This window comes from Mesitornis unicolor, unplaced genomic scaffold, assembly GCF_000695765.1.
Source record: "Mesitornis unicolor isolate BGI_N332 unplaced genomic scaffold, ASM69576v1 scaffold12609, whole genome shotgun sequence".
In the NCBI taxonomy this organism is placed as follows: Eukaryota; Metazoa; Chordata; class Aves; order Mesitornithiformes; family Mesitornithidae; genus Mesitornis; species Mesitornis unicolor.
This window is the reverse complement of record NW_010209338.1, coordinates 71,406-89,464: the sequence shown is the minus strand read 5'-3', so window position 1 is coordinate 89,464 and position 18,059 is coordinate 71,406. Positions and strand designations below refer to the sequence as shown.

Below are 18,059 nucleotides of genomic sequence, written 5' to 3'. Positions count from 1 at the left end.
CTGGTGTCCTAAAAAGTAACCACACGTTCCTCTTTACAATGCACGTTCAAAACCCATGACAGATGAGTGCACAGAGCCACCTTTCACGGCCTCTCTGATGGTGCACAGCCCCACTGCCTCTTCAGATGTGCACAACCAGTGGTAAACAGATGCTCCACTTCTCCAGCATAAAGACATGTTCTGCCATGCACAGCACAGAGGAATTACAGTGGAACCGGTGTGTACAGGTGTTAACTTTAAAATATCTCTGTCTGACAGCTCTCAGGGTAAGCAATGTACTGCTATGAACTACAATTCCTAGGTGTTCGTTACACGCTCATAGCCTGACTCTGGTATGGATCGTAGGGTAATTCAGGCTGGAAGTTCATCTAGATCAAACCCCTGCTCAAAGCAAGGACAGCTATGAGACCAGACCAAAAGCCTTACTCAAGGCTTTACCCTGTGTCTGCTCTTCAAACACCTCAAGGATGGAGACTGCACAACTCCTCTGGGCAATCTGTTTCCGCACTGTACTAGCCTTGTGGTGCTGAAGGTTTTCCTATAGGGGTACTTGTTCTTTCAGCTTAAGTGGAAGCACTTAAGTTTTAAGCCAGCCATTTATAAATACCTTTACTCTTAATATGTTGCTACTTTTCAGCAAGAAAGAGTCAATAAAAAGTATTTAAACTGACTCACCAGATTTCCTTGTATTGTTTTTAAGTCACGTGAAACTTGCTCAATAAGCTGTTTCAGTTTCCTTCCAATTACACAGACCTTCTCATCAGCTTCCACGTAATCACCATCTGATTTAAGCAGCAGGTAAGCTGTGAGTTCATGAAGCGAGTTTACTTTAAGCTGCTGTTCCACCAGCTCCTTCTCCAGTTGCTTAGAACAAACAAACAAACAAACAACAGCAACAAACTGTTACTCTCAACTTTAAGGATGTTCTTGTAAGAGGAAGAACTCTGGAAGGCTCTGAAGAACAACTCAACCTGCCTGAGAATCCGCAATACACAGGAACGGCTATTACAGCTACATATGAAATGAAGTTCTCTTGAAGAGACTGGCTGTACCTGCTTGAACCAACATCTACAAATAGCTCCAGCAGTAATTAATCCATAAGGAAAAGACATTAAATCTGGGAAAATGGAAACCTTACTCCAGCATAAAGACCGTTCATAAGGGACTTAATTACGATGCATAATTACAGAAAAAATGCCTCATACAGGCAATCTCTTAGTCCATTTCAGAAACCAGCCACGTACTTGAATACAGCAGGTTCAAGGACAGGCAGCAGACATCTTGAGAAGTAAACATACTGCTCTTCATTTTGTGGTGAGAGCTACTGACTCACTGGAAGAGCTGAGGTGCTGTCGTTAAGACTCCACTTACCATCAGCTCCTTTTGGCATTCCAGTATTGCATTGAGGTCAGCATTTGGATCGGTGATTTGTGCTTCATTCCTTCGGCTATCAGCACTTGCTAACCACAGGATTAGGTTTTGGCTCTGATCATGGAAGTCCTAGTGAAACAAAAAGATCGGCACAAAAGAGAAAAAACACTTTTGCAGTGCTGGCTCTTGCCTACAAACAAATTGACCAGCCCAGATCAGACAAAACCAACAACAAACTGACAACTAGTGAGGCTACAGCAACCTAGTTAAACTATTTCACCTCCATAACAAAAGGGTATTATCCAGTTCAAAGGTATCGCTACCAATCCCTTTAAACCCAAGAGTCAAATTTATAACAAAATTAAGTGTCTGGGATTTCAAGCAACCATTTCACTAACGTGCAGGAATTATTCCCCTGCCCTCTCCCTGTATCTACCCCACAGCAGCACCCTAAAAATGAGTTTCCCCTTATAAGCTGGCATGTGGAACGCACCTGGCAATCCAGCAGGGCTTGCTGTAAACCTCTCCTCCAGTTGTCCAACGCGTGAGTCGCTTTCTCCCAGTGCAAGTTCACCTTCCGAAGCCTGTTCTGAAGCTCTTTGAACTCTGTGCTATCCGCTTTCTGGAATTCTTTGCTGCTCAGGTTGATGGAAAGCACCACTGCCTTGTAGTTATCAAATGCTTTAAGCATGTCCTGGTAGAAATAGCAGATTAGGAGCTTCTATGAATGATGACAAACTTGTTGTTTAGTTACAATAAAACTACACCCCCAAAAGAATCACAGGTACTGGGGAAAGCTGTTTGAATCTGGTGGCTTTTCAGACACTTCTAAGGAACATATTCAGGTAGGTGGCCTTTTTTATGTTATTTTTTTTTTGAAAGCAAAATCCTTCACTTTGAAGAAAGCAAATCTGCTTGGGCCTGTGCTTCTCCCTAAGTCACAGGCATTAGGGCTTAATCCACATCTGCCCTCTTCATTCCTCTGAGCTGTCTCTTCCCTTGACATTTGGACAAATATTCCTACAGGTCATCACATGGTATTTCCTCTTGATTTATAAAGGTTTTGCTGCCTCAGAATTCTACAGTAATGCTGAAAGGGACGTTGGGAGGTCTGGACTCCATCCTCCTGCTTCACGTAGGGACAACTTCAAACTCAGAGCAAGCTGCTCAGGGCCTCATCCAGTCCAATTGTGAGTAACCTGCAGTACAGAGATTCCCCATCCCCTCTGGGCGCCATGTCCCACACCAGGCCACCTCATCATGAGAATTGTTTTTTTTTTCCTCTCTAGTCACAGTTTCTGTCAGGCCATTTCTCTGACTTGTCAAGGTCCCCCCAGATGGCATCCCTGCCTCCTTTCCTCCTCTCCCTTAAAATTGCAGGGAATTTGCAAAGTCATGGCTGTATCACCTTTATGTTAAGGTGGTGCCTGTATTTTTCAAGATAATTTTTTTTAAAAAAGAATGCCAAACAACACCTCGTACCCTCAAGAACTGTACAGTTTGAATCAAGGGTACTCAGTCTTTTTCAAGCTGTGGGCTCTTGCAGAAGAAAAGTAAGAGCTGCAGGATGAGTCCTGCAATCAACACATCTCAGATTGCTTTTCCCAGCAGCCTTAGTAACACAGAGTGTCGATCTATATCCTTGAGATCTGCATCCCACTTGTTGAAAACAGTCTAAATTACATTTTGCCCAACAAAGAACCCAGTCTCCCTCATTCAAGCAACAAAGTTTCTTCCAGTATCAGGGAATACAAATGGGCCATCACAGCCTTCTAAAGACCAGTAAGCCAGTCTGCAGCCAGACTGGCTTTATTCTTATCCAGGGCAACTGGGATGTCCTGACATCTCATGATATTCACATCTTAGAGTGCGCTCGCTCTTTCAGACACCATAGAAAGCCAAGCTGTCTGAAAAGTGGATTACAGCCAGCTGGACTCCTCTTAAGAAAATGCAGAAGAGAGAAGGGTAAGTGAAGCTCTGCTCCTTGAAGAGGTCAGACACCCAGCTCCAGCCTGAAGGGCAGTGCCTCCCTCCACTTCCAAAGCAGCACCAAACCTTTCTCAGTGCTTGGTGAATCAGAGTCGTTCTCACTGGAGTCACACTAGAGTGCAGAACTATTACCCCTAGCCTAATGACTACTCAAGCACGTGTAGGCTTAAACACACTCTCAACATGCCTAAGAAATCCCTCCTCTGTCCTGAAAGTGTCTTGTTTGTGAGCATCATCCCAAGCGTGATGCAAAGCTGATGAGCAGCCTCAGGATTTGGGTGACTCCATACAAGGCTGCTGGCACAAGGGTGATCACAAAGGGATTTTGCACTCCTGTAAGTGTGAGGAACTTTAGATCTCTCAGAGTTCAACCTGAGGCATTTTGTCACCCAAGTCCTAGTGACATAGAACTTACATGTACCCTGGTAAACTGCTGGTTCAACTTGAGAATTGGCTTAGTCCTAACTTGAGAAGGCTGAGGTCATGGCATGACCACACAGGCTGACAAATGTTTGCGTTATTGCCCGACTATTCTATTACTTGACTAAAGATTAGCAGAGACTGAACGTACTTTGTTTCTTGTTTTTAACTACTGCACTCTATTTGATGAGAAACCTGCATTTGCTAAGCGAAAAAATGCAACTGCACATTTTGAAAGGATCCTTCAACTATCAGACAAAAGTGCTAAGATTTTTTGCAATTAAAAAGAAAAATCAGCCAAGACTTTGCAGCCTGTAGACTCAATCTCTCTTTGGTTTGCACAGAGGGGAATAGCACAGAACAAGCAAAAAAGTGAGAGTCACTGCTCAGAATACTCAGTCCCTAAGACAAGGCCTATACCTAGGCATCTGGGAGTCTATGCCTTCATTATTGAGCTTTTCCATATCTGAAAATAAAAGGCCTAAAAGAAGTTTGAGGCTGAATGGGGGTTTTTTGAGAGCAAAAAGTGTCTCTGCAAGAAAACAGAAAGGGAGCGGTTTTTATTTCAGCCTGGCTGCCTGTTGTACCCAGGCACACTGCCTGCACATCTCTGCATGGGAAAACACAAGCACTTTGCTTAACCACCCTCTTTAGTCCTCTTAGCCCCTCCGTGGCATGCACACGTTGTTATTAGCATTCACGCTGCCGACAGATCCCAGGAGTACAAAGGCAATGATAAAGAGCATCAACATCTTGAAATCCCACTTCTCAGTGTGCCACAACTTACCTTCAATTTTTTGACCCTTTGTTCCAATGCTTGCATGGTGGTTGGAGGTTCCACTTTTTGCAGCTCTTCCAGCTCCTCCTCAGTTTTATCAAGCCAAGCAGAGATGTCGCTGAGATCTGAGTTCAGCTGCTGCCACTGCTGCAATTTCTGCTTCATCCTAAGTTTATTTCTGAGGTCTTGAGCTTGGATGAGCTCCCACCTATCAATAATGCCTACAAATGATTAAAAAAATGTTTAAATCTTCAGTAAGATCAAGAGAGTATGTAACAGATGCAAGGAGTTTTAAGAGTAAATCATTCTCCAATCTACTCACAGCCAAATAATTGCTACCATGTACTACTGCTATCCAGACACAATTTTTCTTGAGATTCTGCAGTCTGTAAGTTTCATATTACTGGTCAAGTTATCCACACAGTAATGCTATCCAGGATTTTAATTACATTAATTGAAGATGTTTTAATTCACTTGGAAGAACAGAGCAAATCTAAGGAGACAGAATTCAATGAGCCCAGTTGTGATTTGGTAGACACCATACTCATCATGAGACAAAGTATGACCCAGGAGCTAGGACTTGGGTTTATGTTTCATCAATTCAGTGCTAAATGCCACCTGGGTGATTACTGACACTACTGTGGAAGCACAGCCAAGCCGTCTCAGAGATCTTCCTATTCATCCCATGCATGGGACTCAACCTTCCTCCATCTGTGAGACTAGAGACATAAACTAAGTAAGCTGGTGCATATAGACAGAGTCGTCTTTTTATCACTTGACTCACTTTTGTGATTGCAGTACAGATGTGTTATTACAATCTCAAGCACCTGAAACCAGGAATGAGTCCTAAAAGGATAAGAGACCCAGCCTGCTGGCCTATTTGGAAGAAAGGATCACCGTCACGACAGTGAAGAACAGAACACATTACCAGCTTTGACTAAAGATTTCTTGGACGGGAGCTGTAGCATCTTGTTATATGGAATACCAGTAAGTGAGAAAATGAACTATAGCAATCTTATTTGAGACAAAAACACACTTCTTTGGTTTGAAATCTGATTAAAAGTCTCCGAAGTATTCAGTATCACACAAAAGTGAAATTGTTCTAATTCATTCTAACCAGCAAAGAGAGAAATATATTATGAGTGACAAAAATTCTAGCAGAAAATGTAAAAGCTTAGAACAGCAAACACAGGTTGTACTGTACCAGGTGAGAAGGCAGCTCAGCAAATCTTAACAAAATACATCAATTTAGAGGATAGCAGTTTACTTCTCTTTTGTTCCCAAGGCAAATGGCTGCCTCTGTGCAGAGACGCTGCTTTGTCTCCCTGAGACTCACAGGACAAACACCACAGCACCAAAGCCACTCCTAATGCTCTGTACCTGACTGCTTCTCCACAGCTGCTATATTCACAAGCTCTTGGTCATCTTGGGGTTCTTCATCACTCATGTTTGTAGATGTGATTTTCTCCTGGTTGATGCTGCTGCTGCTTGCAGAGCTGAGCTGCTTCACCTGGAATGACATTTCAGTGGGTGATTCCTGCAGGTTAACAAATCATCAAACTTCATTTGTGAGACTTTGGGGTGGCCGGGAATGCCTCTAAGCTCTTGTGTGTCAGATTGAGCACTGGGCTTCTGCACCTTTGCTGAGAATTTATACTGACTCTCTGTGTGTTCGCAGTAAACAAACACACACCATAGTGATGTCAATTATTACAAGACTGGACATGGCAAATTAATTGCTTTGCACTACAGGTACCAATGTACATTTGCTGACACTCTTTGTTGGCAATATTGACTCTAAGGCACTAGGACTGGATTAATGATGACAGAAGCAGCCAGATACCAGTATCACCTTGTGTCTGGAAGAGTGCTGACAACTGATCCAGATCCACTCAGCCTGGCAGCTGCTGGTGGCAGCAACCACCCACCAAGGCTGAGGTACCAATGAGCAATAGCCATTACAGCACATCTTTTAGTGCCCAGAAGCAGATTAAAAGGTGGGCTGCATGTTAGAAAAGGACCCTTGAAATTGGTCTGCCTAGGAAAGGGAGGTTTGTCAGTAAATATCAAGGGAGGCTACTCACACCCTTTCCCTGGGGGTGTTAAATTCTGCTAGACTCCTCATGTGACAACAGAGGAAGTTCCTCCTGACTCTGATCGGGAGCCTAACATGACTGTTCTGAATTCCTTTAAAGAGGCTTTTCTAGTGAGTCCATAGAGACTCTCACTAGTTACCTGAGCCACCAGAAACAATGCCTGAGTTTGCATGGAGTGAACATTCCCCCCACGACTAATCTTCTTCTTGATGCTGGAGTTGGGCAGAGGATGCATTTACAGAGGAACAACAAACAGACCGTGTCGCACAGGTTCAGTGCCCACAGGACCTCCAACTCACATAGTCTGACTTATACGGAGTACTTGTCTCTGGACCAGACAACACATTTCCAACCACCTCTGCCTGGCTGTATCGGTGTTTCCTGCAGACTGGGCTGTCTGGAGAATGCCAAGGGTGAGCTTCTGAAACAGACTTTCCTGAAACAAATAAAACCAAAACCATAGGCCATGAGTGCAAAACCTCATCTCCACAAGGAAGCTGTTGCTTTAAGTTAGCAAGCACTCTGAATAAAATGGCATCAAGTTACGGCATAAAAATGACAGTTTTGCAGCTTCCCTTGCAAAGCATGCACATTTGCAAAACATCAACAGTGTTTCAAAGGTAATGAGATGAGAGCCATGCAGTTATGGGACACTCTGTTTTCTTCTGGAAAATGCTTGAATACAGGTATGAGTATTCAAAAAAATAAAAGAAAAAGGCTGCACTGTGGTTCTGGGATGTCTGCACCTCAACAATACTATCACACATCTGCAATGCACTTCAGCAGGGACAAGTACAGACAAGTCCTGATTTGGAGAACGTTTGTTCTGGATTTAACAGACAGGACACACACAGTTCTGTCATGCACAAAACACAAAAACACGCTTGTAGAGCTGGAACTATTTCCTTCAGTAATTATGCAACTGAAATTAGAGACGACTGAAAAAGGGATACTACCCAGAGCAAACCACCAAAAGACTTTGGATCAGTATAATGAAATGCACATTAACTACCTCGGCATTTCCCAGGCAAACTCTAAATGGTATGTTCTTGACTGCTCTGTAATGTACATGTGAATACTGCAGCGTAAGAACACCATGGCAGGATGAGACATGGTGTCCACACAAGGCAGGAAGTCAGACATTACGTATGAGAGAGGTTGAGGAATATAGCGTGCAGCACAGGGAGATTGCCATGTTCAGACACATGCATTAGCAGGTGCCTACCAGAAGATGCTTTCAAAGTTTTTGTGGTCATTTTAAGATATGCCTCAGGATTTTCAGTGATTTCTACATCTGAAAAAAGAATAATGTCATTTTCCTCACTATTCAATATCTTCCAATATTAAAAACAACTGAAACAATGAGGGACAGCAAAGACAAAGAACAAAGTAAGTTGCTGGTACCATTTTCATCAAACATTCTTAAAAAGTACAGTTTCTAAAAACCTTATGTTTCTGAAAATACAATCCTGGTTTAGACAATACCATTCCTTTCATCAAGACATCCAAGACTGCTCACATATATCAGCAGTACTTAAAAACCAACCAACAACGTGGGAGCAAGACCTCAATCCCCCTCCCTTCCCACACAGACATCCTGCAGTTGTCCATGTCAGAAGAAACAGCTGGCACTTGATTCTCACCTGACAGAGCACTGTAGTATGTTGCTTCTTCTTCGTCTTCATGAGAGGAAGAACCTCCCACATCACCTGTGTGATCCCACTCGAGGGGGATGGAGTCGACACTGACAGGGGTTTCACAGCCCGATCTCTCATGACCTTGAGTAGGGGGCATAAGGTGGCAAAGGGACGGTGGTGAAGAGGGCCCCTCGCTGATGGCCTTCTTATGCCAGGGATCATTCTGGATTTCTCTCGAGTCTTCTGGATCTGTCTCATTTTCAGAGGTGTCTTTTTCATCATCCAATCCCTACAAATAAATAACCATTATTGCATACCAGTAAGACTTACAACAGACCTACACCGTTTAATGAGCTAATATTTGAGCCACACACTACTACTGGGGACTGTTTTGCGGTCAGCTGCAGTAATCAAAAGACAACGTGCCTAAAATTAAAGAGAAGCATCATTTCTGTCTCGTTCCTCTTTTGCCAGAACAATCCTTGCATCAGCAGTTACCTTCCCACTTTCAAGACACTCAAACACCACCATAACATCTCCTTGCAGGGAAGGGTACCCAGATCCAAATGGACTGCACAGGTCAGCAATGAAACGATGCTCAGGCAGGGTTCAACAGCTGTTTGTAGATGTTCATGTCACTTCCTCTACCTGGCTTTTTAACAGATGTTCTTTCTTTTTGAGCCAAAGCAAGCTGAGAAACAGCTACATGTTCCCAGCGAAAAGTAAAGCGTGTGCTGCTTCCCATCCAGGGTTCCCACAAGACAGTGGACAGATGGACCCTCACAAACAAATCCATAAAGAGACATTCTAAGCATATTACTGAAATTAAAGAAAACGAAGTGATATTAAAAACAACAACAAAGCTTTTGAAGCCCTCCTCAAAGCACAACTGTCTGAATATAAATCCTGTGAATTACTTCCATATTATCCAGATTCTGCAGATGGAGACCCAACATGAGAGGCATGAGGAGACAAGACTGGCGACAAAGATTTAGCAAAGCTGGCACAACCACTGAGGAGCTCCTGACCCCTTTGAGCTCAAATCACTGAGCCAACGGCAAGGGATAAGCAAGGGGCATTGTCATTCAGGCACCAAAATCTTGCCAAAGCATCAAAACAACTGTTGGTTCTTACAGGATGCCTTGAAGTCAGTCTTTGATGGAACCGAGCAACTCGTCCAAACACTTCCTGACAGTATCTATGAAGTTCTTCCAATTCGTCTTCAATCAGGATAGCATCCAAAGGCTCACTCTTCTGAATCAACTGCTCCCCAAAAACGATTAGCTGATCAATCTTATTGGTGTTCAGTGTTATTTCCTGCTGGAAACCCTATGTGGAACATACAAGAAAAATAATTACTTCTGCAACATCTCTTTCTAGCCTAAGGTTTGTCCTTCTTTTCTCGCTCACTGCAGTGAAAGAAAAGCAGCAACTGACATCGCTGTTTAATTTCAACTGGCAAATAACTTTTTACTCAAGCAGCCCAGAGGTTTATTAGCAGGATTACAGTTCCAAATGAAGTGACATTTTCCACCCATGTGCACATCAGTATCACTGCAGTGTCCTGAGCCTGCAGAGGATCACGATACAAGAGTTCAGCTAATCAGAGTTTATTCTTCTGTTGGGTACACACAATCTTCTTCTCAGTAGCAAAGAGGTTTGGCAGGTTGGGCTTCCAGCCTACAGAACAGTAAATCTACACCCCAAAAATAATTAGCAGTGCCAGGAGAAAGCAGAAATGAGCGTGCAAGCAGGTTGCAGAGAAAAGTAGATTATTCTGTCAAGACAGAGCAGCCCAACATGATCAGCTGGGCTATATTAAACAACTGCACAATAAGGATACGTACGTTTAACTGGCGCATTTTGTCATCAATGTTACTTTTTGAGAAGTGCTCCACGTTTGTCAGCTGGAGGTCCATTTCTGTGAGCCAAACAAGGATGCTTTCCCTCGTCGCCTCAAACTCATCTCTCCGATTGGTGAAGTGCTGCATAGGAAGAAGGGACATGGTGTTCTAAAACTTCAGCTACTCAAAAAGATGGGCACAGGAGCCCTCTGAAAACAGGGTTTTGTTTCAAAGCTGCTGTTCACCCTAAAGGCCATCAGGGCACAAATGGCAGCATGCCACATATAAAAACTGTCCTCTTCCTGTAGTGACACTGGAACAAAGTGTCCTATGTACATTATTCATATGAGAAAGGGAATAAAACTTCAGCAGTCCAAGATGCTTCTATAAAATTAAATTCTTGCTTCCACACCATACACCTCTTCCCACATCACTGTATTAGTGTAACAGTTATTTGGACTCAGGTTTAACATCTAACTGGTTCTAAATTTACAAGACAGACAAAGGAAGCAAGCCCCATCTCTAATTGAAATTAAAACTATGACATTAAAATCAGCAAAACAATGGAGAAGCTGGATCATGGATGGCCACACCACTGTAATTACAGCATCATTTGGTGTGGAAGCCACGAGGAGCTCTCTCTGCTGCCATCTCCCACAGAAGCTGCTAACAGACAAGCAGCTTACTGTATTTAAAAATCAGGCAGTGACAAGTTTCCCCCAAGGCACAGCACAGAATATCTGCCCAGAGATCGGTTTAACTGGACAAGCAGGACACTTCTGTGAAGCGTCACAAATTCACTCTCTGATGACATTCCTCTGTCAGGCAGAGAGTACAGGAGTTGGTGACAGCAGCATGGCTCCCCATCACACCTCCATGTTTAAAGTCTTGTAGGTGAATCATAACTTGGCATACAGTAGAGCTGCACTGTAAACTCCAAACCATATCTGCACTAGGGAAAGGGGCAAGTGCATGAATGCATCCACCCACGACAAGACTGTGTAAGAGAGAGGGTAAGAGCAGTAAGGCCTGCAACACACCTTCCAAAATTTGCACCCATTCTTCCCCTATTGATTCTCCAACTACCAAGAACTCATGTTCATTGACATGTTTATGTCACGTACTTGGTGACCTTTCTAGAGCTGCTCTCCCATGCTGGTAACACAGGACATAAACAACACAAGATAGTTGCTCCAGTATGCGTTTTGCCCTTGGGTAATTCCTACAGAAACTTGCAAGTGCTCCTCACTCTCTCGCCCCACCATTCAGTTACCTTGAGTCTCCTCAGAATGGCAGCCACTCGTTTCTGGAGATTATCCCAGCGCTGGTTGCCTTCGTGTACCATCTGCTTCAATTTGCTGGCTGAGTCGGTGCGGTTCTCACGGGCAAGGCGCCTGTACTGCTTATTGATCAGCTCCAACTGTGTGAGTCGTTCGTGAATTTGCCGCTGGAAGGCCTGCAAGGCAAATCAAGGAAGTCAGTTCCCTTGCTGATAGAGAAAGGACCTGGATGATACTATCCATCAAGAGAGATGATGATGCCCTCCCCTTAAAAACAGACCTTTCGACCACAAGGTTAAATCCAGTGAGGAGTCAAAAAAAATAAATCTGCTTAAGATATAGCTCACTGGGAAAAAGAAGTTAAAAAAAATCAACCCACAAAGGTCTTCTGCCTATAAAAAGTAAATCTTTAACTGACAAGCAGGATCTTGTCAGCTCAGAGAACTGGATTCTCCATATTAAAAAAAATCCTGGAGACTTATAATCAACCAGATACCTAGCAACCACAGAGTGGCCAAATTATTTATGTTCTCTGTATCACCACTGCCAAACTGGTGTTTCTCAGGCATTTCACACAGACAGTAAGTATTTAGCAGTCTGACCATTCAGCCTGCTGCTGAGCATTAAAAAAATGAAGCTAAAAATTTCACCTCAAATTTTTTCAGCTCCTCCTTGGCATGTATGTACAAGACCTCTGACGAATTAGGCTTAGCTGCTACTAGTTCAGCTGCTTTTAGCCAATCTTCAAAGCGAGAATAGTCGTCCAAAAACCTCTGCCATAGGCGCCAGGTTTCCTCGATTCTGAGAGGGAGATACAAAAATGGAAAGGTTTTTATTAAAAGTCAGCTATTAGTTGTGGATTTTTTTTTCCTTTTTCAAAATTCAGCTTGTGGCAAGAGCTACGGCATCTCTGCAAAATGCTGCCATAGCCTTCTTTAGGAGGGGTAGGAAAAAGCGACTTACTTCATTCGCCTCTCCATAGACATGGCGCAAATGTTTCTCCACCGTCTGTCCAAACTCCTGGTAGTCTGCTGGATGGAGTCACACTCTGTCTCATTAGCACACGCATCTGAATCGTGCAGCAGGACCTCGCAAATGTTAAACACGGATTCCACCCCTGCGGTGTGTTGCTCTATGTCTCGTTGCAGGTCCTGCCATTGGCAAAAGAATAGCTTGAGCAGAAGGAAACAAGCACCGCTAAACTTCAGACAGACCCTTTGAAAATACATACTGCAGAGGATGGGGAAAGAGACATTCGTGTGTCAGGAAAAGCTTATTTAGCTTTAGACAACAGACTTGGAGGATGAGCTGTGCAGATGACAGGCTGACAGGTCAGGACAGAACTGCCATGCGAAAAGGGATTGTCCCGCTTTGGTTTCTTAGTGAAAGCTCAATCTTCTCATTAACGGTCTGGACAACTTTAATGTGCATTCAAAATCCAAACCTTACACATACCACAAACACATACTTATTAATTTTGACAGTATAAGATGACGGGGTCTCATATCAGCCTGCAAGACGTGGCAGAGAACTCGCAGTACAGTTCATGTGTACGATCACAGGCTGGTATCATGGAGCACAGCACACAGGCAGCTGGTGTTACACTGCTTTTCTAATTCCCTCTGGCAGAGCTCCTGTTTTGACAGACAATTTTAAAGGATCTGGCAAAGACCACTTGTCTAACCTACACTACAGTCTTCTTCTCCAGAGCCTGCATCTCCATCGTAGTCTGGCTCTCATTCTGTACCTATAACTACTCCTAAAGTCAATGTAATCGAGTAACCACAACAAAAAAGCCTTACCTAACTGCATCTTACTGAAAAGGCAGCTCTGTACAGTGCTACCAACTGTAAATATTAATGAAATGACAATGCCCACTACATTTCCATTTTTTTCAACCCATTTCTGGCTTTCCCAATGAAGGATACAAAGAGTTTTTCTTGAATAACACTAGAACAAAATGAGTATTTCACTGAAAACAGTGAACAGGAACTGCCATTAAATGGTATTACTGATTTCAGTGGACAGACCAAGTAGAACTGGTTTTGCTCTAGACTTACAAAACCAAACCAAAACAAACCAACCAACCAGACAAAGCTTGTAGTAAATCCAAAAGGAGCTGAAGATTTTCCCAGAAGTCAACAAGGAGCTGAGTATCTCCCAGAGGCAGTTTTCAGTGTTGTTACATGGGTACCTGAAAGGCCTCTGCTGTAAATGGTCAAAATCTGGCTTGTGGGATTTGTGGTAACCTACATCTTTAAGGAACGTAGAAGCCAAAATATTCCCACAGATGACAGACTGCCAGAAGCAGACTCAACATAATTTTCACAGCTGTTTTCTGAGCAAGGGGCTGCAGTGTCTTTTTAACACGAGCTCTACACCTGAGATCAGGCTCTACCCCACTACTGGTACCTGGAGAGACTCTTCTGGATTCCTTAAATTACACTGGACTAACAGCTGCATCGGTGAAAGTGAGAATCTGGACCACAGATTACAAATCCACGCCACCTGCGCTACGGTGACGTTGCTGACGCAATCTCATTGCCTTTGGTCACGCCTGCTTTCATGGAGTAACCCTAGGCAGAACCCTTGCTGTTTTCCAAGCTGTTATTCCAAATGATCCGACTGCATTCCAAATCAGACAAACACAAAAAACTAAGTAATGGGCCAGGAACACAGATTTGGCCCCCAAAGGTGCTTTTCCTTCAACTCTGCACAGCATTGCCCAGAGTGCTTACAGAGACTACAGGCTGCTAGACTTCTGCATTAGGAAAACAGCTTTGAAATCTTCAGATTAATATTATTCATGTTCTAATCTTCATCCTTTAATTGAACAAACATACTATATAACATCTCTGTGGATGCACAATGCTTCTGAATGTCATTATTCAAGACTGAGCAGGTAAAGCTTTGCCAGTCATGGATGTCAAATAAAAGGCGGCTGCAGGGCATATTTCTCACCATCACTCTGCTCTTGCTGAAATAATTGTTCATATAAAACCAGGAAAAATCTTTTTACTTGTCACATTCAGACAAAGGCTTCTCTAATGCAGAGTGAAAGAGGCTTTTTTTTTTACTGTCATCTTTGTAGTCAGCAGAGTCTTCTCACACTCAGCCTGCTAGAAGGTTACAGTAGGAGTCTAGAGGTGCTCAGAGGTCCGTGTCTGAAACGGAATCCAAACGGCACAGCAGTAAGTAGCTCTAAGCAGCAAATGATGGCTCTTAGAGCGAGCTCATAATAAAAATAAATTAGTTTGGACACAAGTCATTTGTGCCTCACATTTTTCTTTGCCTGGCAATTTATCACAGCCTTTGAGAGTGTAAAAGGTTTGGACAGGGAGAAAATATTTCCCTGTTGTTTACATGACCATTCACAACACAGATGAAGCCACCAGAGGCACTGGGCAAGGCTTCTGGTGTTTGACCAACTGCTGCAGCGCAGTTGCAGAGGAGCCCTTCCTGCGGTGTCTGGGACGTGAGTGGATGCAGAGCCGTATCAACCAGCAGAGAACACAGCCCTCAGGTCCAGGTTGCCCAGGGATCTTTCCTTAGGCATGAAAGCAGCAGCCGTACAGAGAGAAGATGGGAAGGATGTGAAGAACAATCATAGGTGTTCTTAAAGGCAGATGCCATAAAGCTTCCATGCTTGACAGCTTTATTCGTGGACCCTCAGTTTTAGGGCAAATATTCTTGTTTAACACAAAGGTCAGACGACAACTGTGGTCATTCTCAGCCTTCCCACGGAGGCACTTTGAGCCTGGGCAGACTTACAGCACAGCCCTGAGCAAAGGCTGACTCCGCCAGCAAATCTGAGCTTTGGAGAAGTTCCTTTCCCTTCTCTGGCTGCTGGAGAGAGAAATTTACTCCAGGACTATCCAACTCATCTCACTTCCACTTGGCTGAGATAGCTGGCACATTCAGCTGTGCCCAATCCTTGCCATCTCCAGCACTTCAAACTTGCATAGATCCTTAAGATCCCCCTGGTGAGCCACTATCTTGGATAAACGCCTGAACGCACTCTACCAACACCCAAGGGGGCTAGGATTCACAAACCATCTCACCCAATGCTGAGGGGACCTTCAGAGCCTGCCTATTGGATCAGATCTCAGTGAAAGGTGTGTTTGCCCAAGACCACCCTCCAAAGTTCAAATCCTCTGCCAAGCCTGCTCTGCTGTCTGCAAGAGGATGAGGACTGTGCCAGGGAGAGCAATACATCAAACCACAGCACTTAAATCCGTCACAGCTGGGATGCAGGAGACCCAGCATTCACGCCTTGTCAACCCAGGTCATATCCATGGATTCTGTCCACTGTCTGTGCCCTGCCTCACCCTTATGAGGTCTCCTGTACTTAACTGAGCGAACTATCAAATGTAAAAATCCTTTTGTTTGTATTCTGCACGTTTTCCTTGGGTGGAGGGAAGAGGGGAGAAGGGAGAAGTAGGAGTAAGTCAACAAAATACTGAAATTGCAGCAAGCAAACAAAAATTTTCCATGTAATGCATCTTGGCAGGAACATGCCGTGAAAAGCAAACAGTTAGAAGACCTTGCTAAAGAAAAGAAAGAGGTGATTTTAAACCAGGACCAATTGTAATCAGCAGCATTTTAGCTCATTTACTCCAGCTGCTCCTATTTCCCACCTGCTGTTCTGCCAGCCTCTTCTGGATTTCTTGGTCATCACAGATGTCATAAACAACAGGTTTGGAAAGCTCAGACTCAATCCGGGCCAACCAGGTGCGAAGGTTACTCATGTTTTTGTCCAATAGTTGTATGAAAGCAAACGTTTCCTTCAGTTTCTTCACCCTAAGCAAACCAGGAAGAATATTTTGTTACAAAGATCCGCATTCAGTAGAAATAATGCTTGCAGAAGGTGATGACAGGCATGGCTGTACGAAGCACCTACTGTCGCACCAAGCTGCTGCCTGTAAATCAGAGCCACGTTTTAGTCAAAACATACTGAAATTGGCTCAGCAGGCCTCGCTCTACAGCTGCAGAAAGGTCTGGTATGAATTCTTTCATGTAACTACACGAGCAGAGAGAATTTTTGTAGCCTCATTCATCTGCGAGTGAGCTCTTCAGCCATTCTCGGACGTAGGTCTAAATGGGAGTTTGTACCATAATACGCCACAGTTAAAAACGGGTATCTGTGGTCTGGTTTTCCCACTGTGAATTACGTTTAGTGTCTTCTTCGGCAACCCACAGGCCCACCCTGACCAGCAAGGTACCGCTCTGCCAACAGAGCAGGATTTGCCCAAAACACAGGTCCAACACCCTGGGCAAACGGGTGCTGATGGGAGAGGAGAAGGTCTGAACAGCAGCAGCGATAGAGCTCAGAGTGCCACGACATTGAGAACTCTTCTAAACAAGCCCCTGACATGTACAGAGATGTGCCAGACTCTCCTGGGGGATGGAAATGAAGAAAAACCACCCTGAAGAGGGAGAATATTCAATGGTTAGAGAGAGTTGTCCAGCAGACAAGCAAAGGAACCATTGAGACCATTTACTTTTCTTACAGCTGTTTGTACCAGAGCTCTCAAACTGCAGCCACACTTTTCTTTATTTCCGGCCTTTACAGCATATTCCGATGTCAAAACCCCTTATCAGCCCCTCCAGTTACCCAAGCAGCATGTCTGTATGTTTTAGCAAGTTTGTCCCCAGGTGTTGGGAGAAACATCTGTTAAAGTACTTCACTGCTCTCAAACCATTCCTTGAAATTCTCATTTACTGCAATTCCCAACAAAAATTAATAAAAAGCCCAACACCGGGGTGACAACTCTTCTGACTTCAGATGGATACCGGAGCTTGCCATCTAGACTTTGGTAGTCAATGGGGAGAAAAAAATCTCGATGATTATTTCTGTCAGGCCTGTGTTAAACATCCAGATCACAACATGAGATGAACTGTGCCGAAAAGCATGTATTTCTCTCCATGAACTGCAATGGTCTACCCTGCAGGACTGTAAACGTCAATTCTGCAGATGTTAAAGGCAGCTGAAATCATTCCACCTCTGTCCTAGGGAGAACGCACCTCTTAGCTTTGCTTTCCTGTGCTGTCTCCTGGCTGCTTGCATCCCCCCGATGTCCAGTGCCGTCCCTGTGCCATGGGACGCATTTCTGGACCTTGCATGTGATTTAATCCCTAAGTACTGCCTGGCCTAGCAACTACACAGATGAGTCTCACCATCTAAGTCAAACACAGTGTAAAAAGTTAAAGTACGCATTTTGAAAAGGCCAAAACATTTCCCATTCATTAGCCACCACGACTGGGAACTGCCCTCAGCTCAACAAAACCAGCAGCTGGGACTGGAAGGGCAGCTTGCACAAGGGGATCACCACATGTCCCAAAACGCAGGGGACTGTTGAGGGCTCTGCAGGTTGCAGCACATGATACAATGACTGAAGATACGCAGGACAGCTAATCCATAATGAATGTGCCACTCTGTAAGCAACTACCTTGTCAGCAACCTTAAGGTAATCAAAGAGGATACGTATGTCAGGTAGACTCTTGATTTAAGACAAACGCTTATGGAGGAGACGAGGGAATGGTTCTGTTGGATTTGTTCAGTTTCTGAACAGGTACCTGCTGGTTACTGTGAAGGTACAGAATAAGGCCAGCAAATCTGGGGTCTCATGGATTAGCAGCATGAG

At 44.0% G+C, this 18,059-nt stretch overlaps 1 protein-coding gene across 1 annotated transcript in view; it reads right to left on the bottom strand.

Annotated features, from left to right (window-relative positions):
- Positions 1-18,059, bottom strand: part of LOC104547241 (nesprin-2-like) — a gene marked incomplete at its 5' end in the record, with an annotated part of 89,430 nt that overhangs the window by 1,393 nt on the left and 69,978 nt on the right. The window contains 15 exons of the mRNA XM_010192850.1: positions 595-612; positions 672-864; positions 1,372-1,500; positions 1,865-2,065; positions 4,568-4,779; positions 5,939-6,068; positions 6,954-7,090; positions 7,880-7,948; positions 8,298-8,580; positions 9,426-9,620; positions 10,139-10,276; positions 11,409-11,591; positions 12,066-12,216; positions 12,379-12,566; positions 16,053-16,215. Of these exons, the coding sequence (XP_010191152.1) occupies positions 595-612; positions 672-864; positions 1,372-1,500; positions 1,865-2,065; positions 4,568-4,779; positions 5,939-6,068; positions 6,954-7,090; positions 7,880-7,948; positions 8,298-8,580; positions 9,426-9,620; positions 10,139-10,276; positions 11,409-11,591; positions 12,066-12,216; positions 12,379-12,566; positions 16,053-16,215 (2,390 nt within the window). The remainder of the gene's footprint in view (positions 1-594; positions 613-671; positions 865-1,371; positions 1,501-1,864; positions 2,066-4,567; positions 4,780-5,938; positions 6,069-6,953; positions 7,091-7,879; positions 7,949-8,297; positions 8,581-9,425; positions 9,621-10,138; positions 10,277-11,408; positions 11,592-12,065; positions 12,217-12,378; positions 12,567-16,052; positions 16,216-18,059) is intronic.